Raw genomic sequence first — 13,133 nt, forward strand, 5'->3', positions numbered from 1 at the left:
CTGCTTTGCAAAAATGGCTGCCTAGTAAACAGACTTCCCTTGTAAGGGGCTTTGCATCCCTCCTCAGACAGCACCTGCTACTGATTAGCATTAGCAAGTAGCAAACAAGGGTTTCACTGGATCCTATTCTAACCAAGTTTCATTACCATATATTTAGTCTTAAATATATGATAAATATGTTAATATGCTTTAAATGACATAACACGCTATTTTACAGACGCTAAAAAAAAAAAAAAAAAAAAACATTTCCTTGTGTTTTCAGTGAGCAACTGAATTTAGCCACTAGCTTAACACTAAGCTCTGTTAGCTTCAACAAGACATCAGGAGGCAGTGCAATCAGCGTTTTGCATAACCAAGCTAAGATGTAAAGTGAACCCTGCTAGCCATTTTAAAAAAAAGAAAGGACGAGCCCTTTGAAAATTTTGTAAACAGCCTAAGGTCGTACTATCTTGACGTTCGCGGAGTTACGGCAACTGGTGTGGTCTCAGGGCACCCGCTTTTTATTATATGCATCAGATAGGAACATTTTATTCAAATGGACTTTCAATGTGCTGAGACGCTCAGATGCAGACCTTGAGAGTTTAGACGTGTATAAGTGTTATAAGTCACACTCACACACATCCATCTCTGTCACTTAGGAAAGCTGACCCTCCTATTTACGTCCACTCAGGTCAACACAGGAGAGGGACGCACGGGAGACAATGTGCAGAGCGCAAGGGCTGATCCTGATTAACCCTCTCTGACCTACACGGTCATCCTACACTGTGTGTGTGAGAAAGAGAGAGTCTGAGCCAGGTCACCATGTGCTATTGTGGGTAGGACAGTGTTTAGGGATCGTGTCTATGTGTGTGTGTGGACCTGCAGTGCCGTGGGCTCCATTAAAGGCATTGTCCCCTAGTTGGGACATCCTCCTACCTCCCTCCACGGTGACCCCGCTGACCTCTTTTCAAGCGTGGATGGGGTCTGGCTTTCTCTTGTCCTGGCACAGGGATGGGACGGTTTCTTCCTTGAAAGTAGTTGGGGGGACTCCAGAACACCACCTGCTGCAGATGTCTTGCCCATTGGACACCGTTTCACAGCGGTACTCGTTATTATACCAACAGAATATAATTTACACCCTTAAAGACAAACGATCTGTTCACATTAGAAAGACTTCTTCCCATTTGAAGTGGGTTCACAGCAGCAAACATAAAATATATTCATTTTAGTTTAGTTTGAACCACCAGACCAGTTAAAGGGTTAGTTCACCCTGAAATGAAAATTAGGCCATAAATTACTCACCCTAAATCATCTTAGGTGTATATGACTTTCTTTTTTTTTCAGATGAATCCAGTCATAACCAGAGTTATGTAAAAAAAAAAAATGTCTTTGGTCTTTCAAGCTGCTTCATGCCACTCAGATGGTGTTGCATTGCATCAGTCCAAAAGAAATGAAATAAAAAGCAGTGAACTGATGCGGTGCAACACATACTCTGACTTTCTTTTTTCAGACGAATCCAGTCGTTTACACCTAGGATGATTTAGGTGGAGTACTTTATGGCCTAATTTTCATTTTTGGGTAAACTATAGCTAGATAGACAGATAGATGCTTTCAATTATAAAACTGCATATATGATTTAGATTATAATGTGTATTTAATATACATTAAATATAATGTAAATATATACGATAAAGTATATTGTATGTAATATAATGTATATGTATTCCTAACAGGTTGTCATGTAATAAATAAAAAACAATATATATGTATTAAATAAATGTGTATGTATATACAATTTAAGAATAAAACCTATAATAGCCGTAGACAGTCATTTATTTCTCCTAAACGTCACATTAGCCTGGAATAGTTTGCATTTCAGGATATAAATGCAGCTTCTGCTCTCCCAGGTTCTCCGTTTGACGTCTAGCATCGCTCCCCGACAGTGAACAGAGGCGAGGCTCATAAGAACATCGTGTCTCCTGATGGTTCAGCTAGGACTGTTCATGAGAGCGTACCAACTAACCGTTCAGGTTTCTCAGGGAGGGCAGGAGTGCTGAAAGAACAAAAAAGGGAGTCTCTGGTCTTGGAGGGTTTTGCTGACAACATATCCACCTCCCCTTCAGCTCCACAGAGCTCATCACGGTGGCCTGTAGAGGGAGTGAGTTTCTCCGAATCCATCTGGACTTGAGCTGTTTTATTGTTTTGACACTCACAGCAGGACACCGTCTAGAGACCTGGGGCCCTATCCTTCGATCTCTCTCTCTCTTTCCAACACCCCCACACTTCAGTTCCTCTCACTCTTCTCCAGCTTAATGGTGAGATCCTGCGGTCTTCCACTAGAGCCCATCTAAACGATACGGTCAGAAGGAACAGCAGTTTCCCGGCTCGCTCTGTTCTCCAGGGACACCCCGTGTCTGAAAGGCTGTATTGTCTAAGGGCTGGTGTTTCGGCCCACTGACCAACTTCCCACAGCTCCTGCAGTCATGAGCTCACAGGGCGAACACTACGACAATGCAGCGGAGCGACCGAGGAGCCTTTCTTCCTGACAGGAAGGATATTTCTGGAGCACATCTGGTTAAAACTCAACCACTTTGAAGCTAAATGTTACACGGGAACGTTTGTTTAACATTACCTTTGAATTCTGCTCTTGTTAATATGATGTTTATTTAGGACGCATAACTTATTAGTATGTAGTGCTCGGAATTTCATTTCATAACCACACACACATATATGTAATACATATGGCTTGTATAACTATTTAGTAAATAATCCAAAGCATGCATTCCAATAAGGTCACATGAAGGAGAAAAAAAACCCCACAAGGCCTCTTTTGTTCATTTCCATTTAATGTTTATGCTTTATATACAACAATAATCTTCAAAACATCCATTTTCACGGGCAAAATAAATCACAAGGCTGATAATATTTGGGTCACTATAGAGGCTTATCTTAACAATCGCACTATGCATATGTGTGACCCCAGCTCAGCCCTCAGGGCAGCATTATTCTATGGCTCTTTGAGAGTAAAATGAGTCGATTGAGAAGAATCAAATTAGATGTGCAGGGAAAATGAAAGCAAATGAGGCTTCTACAACCAGCATAAAATGTCTTAAAACAAGCAAAGCTGCCCCACAGTGAGCGTTAGGGATTTGCCCCCACCGACTCAATCGCCCACGGTTTAACGAACGCGTCAATCACACCAGTGTTTGGATACATTTGTTGCATATTTCAGGTGTTGCATTCATGGGGAAAATGCAGAAAGGCACATCAGCACAAACACAATAGTGAAGCGCCTGCTTTCAAACGAACAGTCTGCCGCTTGTGCAAAAGGAATCAGATGCATATTCAATCTCTGAGAGGTCAAAGGGTAGAATAGACTGGATTTCTCAACACTGAGAAGTACTTGTTCATATATTGATGTTAAAAATGCACCATATTCGAAGTAAAAGCATTGTTTTTGCTGTAAAGAGGGAATTCATGGTCTTTGGTAGTTTGTGGTGCATATTGGTAATAACGGGAGTTTTCAGTTTAAAGTGCTGCATTCATAAATGTAATGGGAAACAAGTGATGGCTATTTCATGAGGAGATGGTTGTGAACCACATACACATGGTTTTTTAGGAACACGTTTCGCTGTGTCAGAGATCCCAGAACTGAAAGTGAGAAAAGCACTGCCTGTTTGTTTACACATTCTGACAGCACATCCGTAAACTGCCCCTATTATGGATTTTTTGAAAACTGCCTTTCATGTAGCGTGTAACAGTTCTGAGTGACTGAAAACATCATGCATTGCTACAAATGAACTATTGAGCAAAACTTTTGGGATTTGTTGAGCAAGTTAGGTAAAGATAAATGCATATTTTAAGAAAATGAAAGTGTTTTTTGACCTTGCATGCATGTCAACTTGTTGGTGACTCCCAAATCCAAAATATGAACCTTTTGTAACCCATAATAGGGACACTTTAAAGAGATAGTTCACCCCCCAAAAAATCAGTTTGCCAACAATTAACTCATCCTTAGGCCATCCAAGATGCACAAGTCTGTTTCTTTACAGCTTTACATCACTTACTCACCAATGGATCATTGGTGGTGAATGGGTGCCGGAGAAAACATTATTATGGACTCATATTTTGGACAAAAGCAAGTTTGTAAAAAAATGATTTTGATAGAAGAAACACACAGCTTTTCTCTTCACAATAAGATATACTGGAGTGCTGTGGATTACTGCTATGTTTTTATCAGCTGTTTGGACTAATTCTGATGGCACCCATTCACTGCAGAGGATCCACTGCTGGACAGGTGATGTAATTCTACATTTCTCCAAATTTGATGATGAAAAACAAACTTATCTACATCTTGGATGGTCTGAGGATGAGAACATTATGTGCTAATCAACTGTGCATGACATCAATCTCAAACACCAATGTAGTGATCGGCTACAAGACACTTGACAACCAATGCTGTTATCAATTATGGTGCGACGTCTTCATGCTCCATTTAAAAAAAAAAAAAAAAAAAAAAGAATTGATGCAAGTGGCATTCAAAAGCTATTGTATGTATTTAGATGTCTGTTAATAAGGGGTGTAGCAATATAACAGTGATATTGGCAATAAAAGTAAAAAGTTTTCCCATTGCATTTCTTTGAAAATGTTCACTAAATGGAAATGTTTGACCATTGCATTAGTGTCTTTCGCTGTCTTACGCATATGGCATTTAAAAAATGTGACGCTCAAGTTCAACGTCTCTAGAACTTTCTGTTCTAGACCTGTCCCTGGTCAGAAATGAACAGCTTTTTAAAAACTGCTTGTAAATCTCATACTTTATTACCAAATATTGCATGCGTCTGGTGCTCTCGTGAACATTGTTGAATAAAGTTATTTTGGGGTTTTTTTGTGCACAAAAGTATTCTCATAGCTTCGTAACATTACAGTTTACCACTGATGTCACATGGACTATTTTAATGTTTTTACTACCTTTCTGGGCCTTGAACGTGTCAGCTGCATTGTGTCTATGCAGTGTCAGAAAGCTCTTGGATTTCATAAAAAAAAAAAAAAAAAAAACCTTAATTTGAATTCTGAATATGAACGAAAATCTTACAGGTTTGGAAGACATGAGGGTATTTAATGACAGAATTTCCGTTTCTGTTTGATATTTTGTTGATAATTTTGGGAATATTTCATGCATAAACAATCCAAAAACAAATATAACAACTGCAAATTGAAAAAAAAGGTAATATATATGTAAATTGAATGTAATATTTGGTAATAACAGATTTACAGGCTTAAGTTTTTTTTTTGTAGGCCGATCATTTTTGAGCAGAAACACTGCAAGAGAAACAAGGTGAGGAAAAATACCAAAGAAGTCCAAAAATATATCTATATTTTTTTGTTATGTTGTTGTGCAGGCAAAATAATTACATATTAGTACAATGCAGTAATATTTACTATTTTCAGGAAAATAAAAATATTGTACCTTAAGTGTGATTTATCGGTCAAAAATAAAGAAAAGACCAAAAGTTGATTTTAATTAGATTTGCAGCCTTTTTGATCAAATTATTTTGGCCACAATAATAGTGTAGTGAAAATCTGATATTGTGAGCCCTACATATAGTGCACAAGGCTTAATTATCACTTTATATAATCTTCCAACAATGTGGATATTGAAAATTTCTCATTTTGTATTCCACAGAAGAAAATCTGTAAGAGGTAAGTACAATTTTATTATTTATTTTTTTTGTGGTAAACTAACCTTTGAAATCAATTGTTCCCCTTTTAGTTAACATTTGCATGTTGAAATGAAATCTGTGAAATGGTTGTATATGAAGAACTGAGGAAAAAGCAATAAATGAAGTCAACCAATGCATAAATGGAATGAAATGCATGTTCCGTCCCCACAGATGAGTGCAGCGTTTGCTTCTTAAAATAGTTTATTTGTGAATTTACACTGATTAGCAATACATCTAAAAGCAAGTCCGTTAGATAACCATTTATATAGGATTTCACAGGTCACACAGAGGCTCGGCTCAAACTCGCATGCCAAAGCAAACAGGCCTCCTGAACCACAGACTAACAGAGAGGCATTAGTAAAACAAGGTGCAAAATGGTCAAAAGGGGTAAAAGAGCAACAAACATAAAAGAGAATGTGATGCACATTCCAGTTAACGCGTCCTACACTATAAGTTTTGCTTCCAGCCAAAATAAGGAAAACTTTAAAGCAATAAAACAAGTTAATCTTCCCGAACGCCCCAGTTCTCGCTCCAAACTCGCACTCGGTGCAGCTTTAAATGCGTTTTAATCCAACGCCTGGCCCGCGTTCAAAAGCACATGCTCTTTACACAGCTTAGAGGTGTCTCTCTCTCTCTCTCTCTCTCTCCGTGCCCAAGCCAGTACTTCACATTGCCCACTGGGATATACATCTCTCTCTCTCTCTCTCTCAGTGGTTCCTCCTCTTCCTCCCCCAATGGGACGACCACATTCAGGCCTAACGGGAGTTCAAACGGAGGTCAAACTGCTAATCGTAACCATAAGAGATTAGCTTTTGGTGTACATTCTGTCCACGGAGCGTCATCTTGTGGGACAGGGCGCTTCGAAACGGGCAAACCGAGCAACCTCTGACCTCACGGGAACTGGATGTGGCGGAGGGAAGATGGATGAGTAAATCAATCCAGTTTTAGATGCAAAAAACCCACTGTCCAACAACTTTAATAACACTGAGGCTTTGGATGGTTATGGGATGACCAGAAGGTGACATAATCAACGATGGAGCACTATAAAGGCCCAGAGTGAACCTTAAATGTCTTCCATTGAATAGATTTGAACCCACTGTTGACCCCATGAGAGCCAGTACTTTGCGTTTTTCTTCTTCTTCTTAAAAATACAGTTTACAAAATATATTTTTTCCTTACACGTTAACAAGTTTCCCTTCTCCACCCTTTTTCAAGATGCTAAAACGTTTGTCATGTTTTCCTTTCGCGCCTCTTTCACTTCAGATCTTCATCCATAGTTTTTGTTGTTATGTTGCATACCACATTAAAAAGTGCAGCGCAAAAATATTATATTTTATACATATATATCTCATCACTCCAGTTTTCATATATTTCTGTTACACGTGTTTAGTAATCGGAGCTATTACACGATTGAGAAGTCAGGCACCGCTACATTATCAACCACGGAAATTCAGACCAGCAAAACATGCGTTGTTTATTTTTTCCATTCGTTGTTAAAGTATAGTATAGAAACGAGTACAAAACTAAACAGACAAAACTAAATTGTTTCAATTGAAGCTAAAACTTTTCATAAGAGATGAAGAGTTGGTGTTCACTAAAACGTGACTGCTCTGCTTTTTTGACCGGTTAAATGTTTTGATTAGGAACGGAGAGGAGACTGGAGGGACTCTACACAGGAAGAGACCACGGGCAACGCAAGAGAAACGTAATAAACCCTGTTAAAATAACCCTCGAATGGTTTCCAGTGTGATTCATTAACCGCTTCCTGTGAAATGAGTCCGGTTCCATTTAAGGCTGCAGAACTGACACCATGAGAGATGACGGATTGAAAAGGGGCTCATAAAAGGTCTGTGTGAGAATCTATTAAACATATAGTATGAAAAAAAACAATGCAGTATGGGCTCATCAACGAGATAAAATCAGAACATTTTGAGTCTATTGGGTGAGAGAAGCCAGTTTCCCAGGAGTTTCCCTCGCTTCTCCTCCTGTATAAAACTCATAATCATGGCACGTCTTTTAAAAAACGGGTGTTGCTTCATCTATTGACCGACTCCCAAAATAACGTGCCGTGTTTTTTTTTTTTTTTCAAAAACAAACGTATAAACGTAAAACGACAAACAAAGACAGACAAAGCGACAGGTGTGGATGCTCTCCGTCCTCTAGGCCTCCACTTTCTCTTTCTTTTTGTTCTTCTTCAGGAAGGACGGGGTTCTGAACTTCTTCTTCTTCTTGTTGGGTGATTTGGAGGGCGAGCTCTCGGGCGTCAGAGCCTCTTCGATCTTCTCTCCGGAGCGTATGCTGATCTCGACGCTCTCCACGCTGGTGGTCAGCTGACTCACGCGCTTGATCAGCTCGTCCTCGTCGCCGTGGTCGTCTTTACCGTTCAGCATCACGCCGCTGTGGTTCTCTGCATGAGGAACGATGAAGAACACAACCAATCAATCACTGTTGTGTCAAGAGCTGTGCTAATGAATCTTATTCGTTTGTGGTGGTTCATTTGTATTGCGTTCATGCGTTTATTATCAGTAAATTATACAGAACCTATTAGAAACTTTAACTAATAATTATTCGAAGTTTGGCAACCATAAAGATTTGTGTGGAAGAATTATTTTTAGAAGAATGTTGCTGGTTATTTATTGTATTATTAATAAAATAAAAGTATTAGAAAAAAATAACTAGTAATAATCTTATACTAAAAATACAAAAAATATTTTAAGTTAAATTTTTTTCTTAGCCAAAAATGTTAAAAAAAATATTTGCTAGAAATTGTGTTTCTTGTGGTTTTTATTTATTGTGTAATTGTATTAGCAATTAAACTAAAATAAGAAAATACATTAATAATTATTACAGTAAATTGTAATGTTTCTTAAAGTGGCTTATTCCATTGTTGTGCTAAAATCAAATTTATTATAAAAATTATAATTTGACAAAAAAAAGTGACTGCTCTGTTTTTTTTATGGTTAAATGTTTTCAGACAAAACTGAGAAGAGACTGGAATTTTATTTAAAAATAAAATTATTTGAAAAAAAAAAATGATTCTGTAAATTGTTTAATATACAATGTTGCTTGGCAAAAAGAGGACAAAAGATGTGCTAATGTGTTTTTATTTGCTAGATTCGTGGTGTTTTTGTTGTTTTATTGTATTATCTTATTAATAAATTCGAAACTAGTTAAATATATATTAAAACTATTAAAAAATATTAACAATAATAGATAATAAAAATCTTTAGTTACAATGTTGCTATTCCATTAAAAAACATTTTTTGTTGTTGCATTATTGCTAATTATTACTATTACTAATAATAAAAATTAAAACAAACAACAAAAAAAACACAAGATTTAATAATAATAATAATAAAAAAAAAATCTTCAAATTACAATGTTGCTGTTCCACAAACTAAAGTTGTTTTTTGTTGCATTGTTTTATAAAAACATTAAAAAACTAATAGATTAAAGAATCTTTAAGTTACAATGTTGCTATTCCACAAAAAAAGCCTACAGTTGAGAGCAAACTTATCACAACATATTGCATTATTTTAAAGCATTAAACTTCATGGGGAGGTGATTACTGCATCTTTTATAAAACGTTTGAATATTTAATAAAAAGCTTTGTTGAACACCAGCTTCTCATCTAAACTCGTGATGCCTGAAGTAACTGAAGTTAATCATTGCAGCATCATTACAAGAAGCTCTGGGGCAACATGTCCTGGCTCGAGTGTGACCTACACGTCAGATGAACGTGTTGAACGTGCCCTCGACTGATGTCTACTTATGGTTCATCACCGCTCATCTAATATGTTTGATTAAGTAACGATTGTAATGCAACTGGTACAGTGTTTCCTTCGTTTATACAAGGCTCAATCTTCAGTTTATGTAAAGGTCTCTACTGTGCTCCACTAGTCAACTTTAATTTCCTCTTCTGAAATGGAAATATCAGGTATTGCTTGTTTCATAAAGGCAACAGAAGAGCAAGGTAACATCCTGCAACATATCCTGCCAGAAGGTTTCACAACAAGCAGGACAGTTTATTGTAAACATTTTGAAACTATGATTCCTGTTGACCAGAGCTACTCTAGTATTCTTTATGAACTAATATTGCATTCATTCATATATTGAATTACATTTGTATATTTTTACTCTTCATTTCAATTTTAGTAACTTCATTGCATGCTTTTATTTATTTATTTATTTTTCTTTTACATTTAAACAGTTCTATTTAGTTTTAATTTCAGGTTTAGTTTTTACATTTTGGTACTGCAACTTCTTTCAGTTAGCTGACAATGCAACATTTCTGTTGTGGTGGTGTCCGTCTGATGTTTATCATGTTCATGTAGCTAGCATTGTTAGGGGAAATTCCCCACATTAAAGAAAATAACCGTTTACATGTCTAGGGTGTTTGCATTGTAAGAATGTACAGAGTTACTTCAGATTTATAAACATTGAGTTAAGAGACGTGACACTGACACTTCTTAGGGGATGTTTTCTCATTCAATTTGTATGATTTCTATTAATTCAACAGAATTTAAGGCAATACTAGAGTTTACTAATATGGCGGCTTCACTTTCATGACGTCATGAGCAATCCAGTAGTCTATTATACATAGACCAAGTTAATCTCATTATTACAGTAAACTACAACTGAAATAAACATGAATAAATCCTATAGACATAAAAATATAAAAAATAAAACGGCTAAAAATGACAAACACAACAAAATTACGAAATCAAAATGAAAACGTAAAAAATAAAAACGGATTCATAATATTAAAACTGTTGTTTTTTCATCTAATGTTTATATTTTATTTTAGGATTATAAATAAACATAAATGAAAATAATAATAATAATAATAATGGTTTTAAATAAAAATTTATAAATCCTATATAGACATAAAAATAAAAAAGCTAAAAATGACAAAGACAACAAAATTACGAAATGAAAATGAAAACGTCAAAAATAAACACTGATTCAAAATATTAATAAAATTCATTTGTTTTTAAAAATGTAATGTTTATTTTATTTTAGCATTATAAATAAACAAATGAAAAAAATATATAATAATGGTTTTAGCCCTAGTTATTAGAGTTTACTAAAGCTGAAATAAAAATGAATAAATCCTATATAGACATAAAAAATAAAAACAGCTAAAAACGACTAACAACAAAATTACTAAACAAAAATGAAAGCATAAAATAACTCAATTGTATATTAAAAAAAAACTATAAAAGTATCTCAAAGCTGTTTCTTTTTATGTTATATATATATATATATATATATATATATATATATATATATATATATATATATATATATGTGTGTGTGTGTGTGTGTGTGTGTGTGTGTGTATCTGTCTGTGTGTTTTATTTCAGATTCACTTCAGTTACCAAAACTATTTTAATTATTTTAGCTTATACTTTGCTCTTTTCCAGTATAATACATTTCTCACAGTGTTTTCTTTCATTTTCCCTTTGAACTGTTACCCAGCAACCCTGGTAAACATTTGCAGCTAATATTGACATGATATGCTAACACACTGCAGTTTGGAGCTGCATCACACGCACACGCACACACACACACACAGGTCACAGCTGCTCTTTCAGTGTGCTATACCTTCTTTAGCGGGAGTGTTTTGTGGAGACACTGACTGAGAGAGTGTGGAAGCGTCGTCTGACGTGAGCTGCTCTTCATCTGCAGGAGTCAGTTGTTAGTGAACAGACAGACAGACAGTTAGAGAAGTGGACAGGTTAATATGAGAGGACACAGTCACAGGACAGACAGTCTCGGCTGGATGCATTCAAGTTAGTCCTGTGCAAGATGCATTCTATTGATTTTTAGCTATGAGGGCCGAGTTACACCATTAGCATTGACTGGGTCATATATATATATATATATATGTGTGTGTGTGTGTGACTTTGGGAACAGGAAATGAGGTGTTCTTAAAAGCAAGGAGGTATCATGCATCACAGTGGTCTTTATTTATTAGTTTACACCAGTTTGAAAGTTTGGGGTTAGTAGGGATGTAACAATGCACCACTTGCTGTTCATAAGCGCCACCTACTGTCAGAGACTCTCAGTCCATCTGCTGCTTTTTAGTTCAGTGTGGATGTTTAATGTAGTGTAGTTTCACAAAGCTAATACAGGACCATTCTGTTTAGGCTTTAAATTGTGAAACTATACGATCTTATTTAAACCAAACACTGCTCATGTTACATGTTTGGATTGTGGTTCAAATGCATTGGTCGGCTCTGATTTTAAATGGGAAGAGCTCAGAAAAAGCCTTATTCTGTTCATATGAAGACATTTCTTTGTGTAACGTGCTTGTTTGATTTGGGGTTTGTTTTAAAATTTCAATTTAGTTTTGTTATATTTCAATTTTACTAAGAAACGTGCAGCAATAGCCTAATAAAACAACACCTGTTCATTTACTGTATAATGCCTTCAATCTCATTTTGTAATAAAAATAATGAGAAACCAGAAGCATGAGTGAACCGTTACATCCCTAACGGTATTATATACACATCTATATTTGAGCGGTAGAGTACGGTGGAGGTGTGAGAGACTCGTGAGCGTGTTTTACCGTCTACTCTGATTTGATGTTGCTCTAGTCGTTTCTGGTAGTCCTCCAGCACTTTCTCGCTCAGCTCGCTGAAGGGGTTTGGAGGAAGCGGTCCCGTCTGCTCCTCGTCTTCGCCTGTGTACGGCTGCACATGTGTGTGTGGGGGGGGGCAGGGTACAGAAAACAAAATAAGACACCCACCACTCAAACACACAGATGTGTTGATCACTGGGCATTTGAAAGCTAGACAAGCCACAAATCCTCGAATATTAAAACTAAATATGAAACGAGAACAACGCAAATCCCAAACTAAAAGATTTCAATGTAACAAGGAATGATGCAGATATTTAAAAATATGAAAACCGTGACACAGCGACAAACAAAACTCCCTGGGATTTTACATGGACTGGCGACTGTCCCTTTAAATGAAAAACAGAGCTTCGTAAGACTGTGCTGTGAAAAATGAGGCCTTTTTCTCTTAAACTAATGCTTAATTCAGCACGGTTCAACGGTCTGTGAGAGGATCTGGCGCCACCTGGTGACACGGATGTCCCTCTGACACTCACCGGGGGTCTTTCCACCACAATCCCTGCCAGCCGCTGTGACTGCGGCCCTGCGGTCATCATGTCAAACCGGTTCTGTTCACGAATCTGAAAGGATCACCAGAAAGCAGTTTAAGACTCAGTCACATCAATAAAATGGTGAGTTCATTTTGTTTGGTGAACATCAAAAAAAAAAAAGGTATTTTGAAGAATGTTGGCAACCAAACACTTGACAGTAGCCATTTACTTCCATAGTATAGAAAGAAAATACATTAGGAGTCAATGGCAACCAGCAGCTGTTGGGTTACCAACATTCTTCCAAATATCTGTTGAGTT

General features: G+C 36.7%; 1 protein-coding gene across 4 annotated transcripts in view; it reads right to left on the reverse strand.

The window, feature by feature from the left end:
- Window positions 1-5,885: 5,885 nt before the first annotated feature.
- LOC113039885 (gamma-adducin-like) overlaps window positions 5,886-13,133 on the reverse strand; it is an 82,021-nt gene continuing 74,773 nt past the window's right edge. For 2 of the 4 annotated variants that reach the window (XM_026198027.1, XM_026198028.1), the window contains 4 exons: window positions 12,822-12,905; window positions 12,277-12,400; window positions 11,310-11,387; window positions 7,862-8,109 (listed from right to left, as the gene is read on the reverse strand). In XM_026198027.1, coding sequence (XP_026053812.1) covers window positions 7,862-8,109; window positions 11,310-11,387; window positions 12,277-12,400; window positions 12,822-12,905 — 534 coding nt within the window. Of the gene's footprint in view, window positions 8,110-11,309; window positions 11,388-12,276; window positions 12,401-12,821; window positions 12,906-13,133 lie in introns of all 4 variants that reach the window. The other 2 variants (XM_026198026.1, XM_026198029.1) reach the window with 2 other exon arrangements.

Source organism: Carassius auratus, chromosome 22 (genome assembly GCF_003368295.1).
Source record: "Carassius auratus strain Wakin chromosome 22, ASM336829v1, whole genome shotgun sequence".
NCBI classification, from domain to species: domain Eukaryota; kingdom Metazoa; phylum Chordata; class Actinopteri; order Cypriniformes; family Cyprinidae; genus Carassius; species Carassius auratus.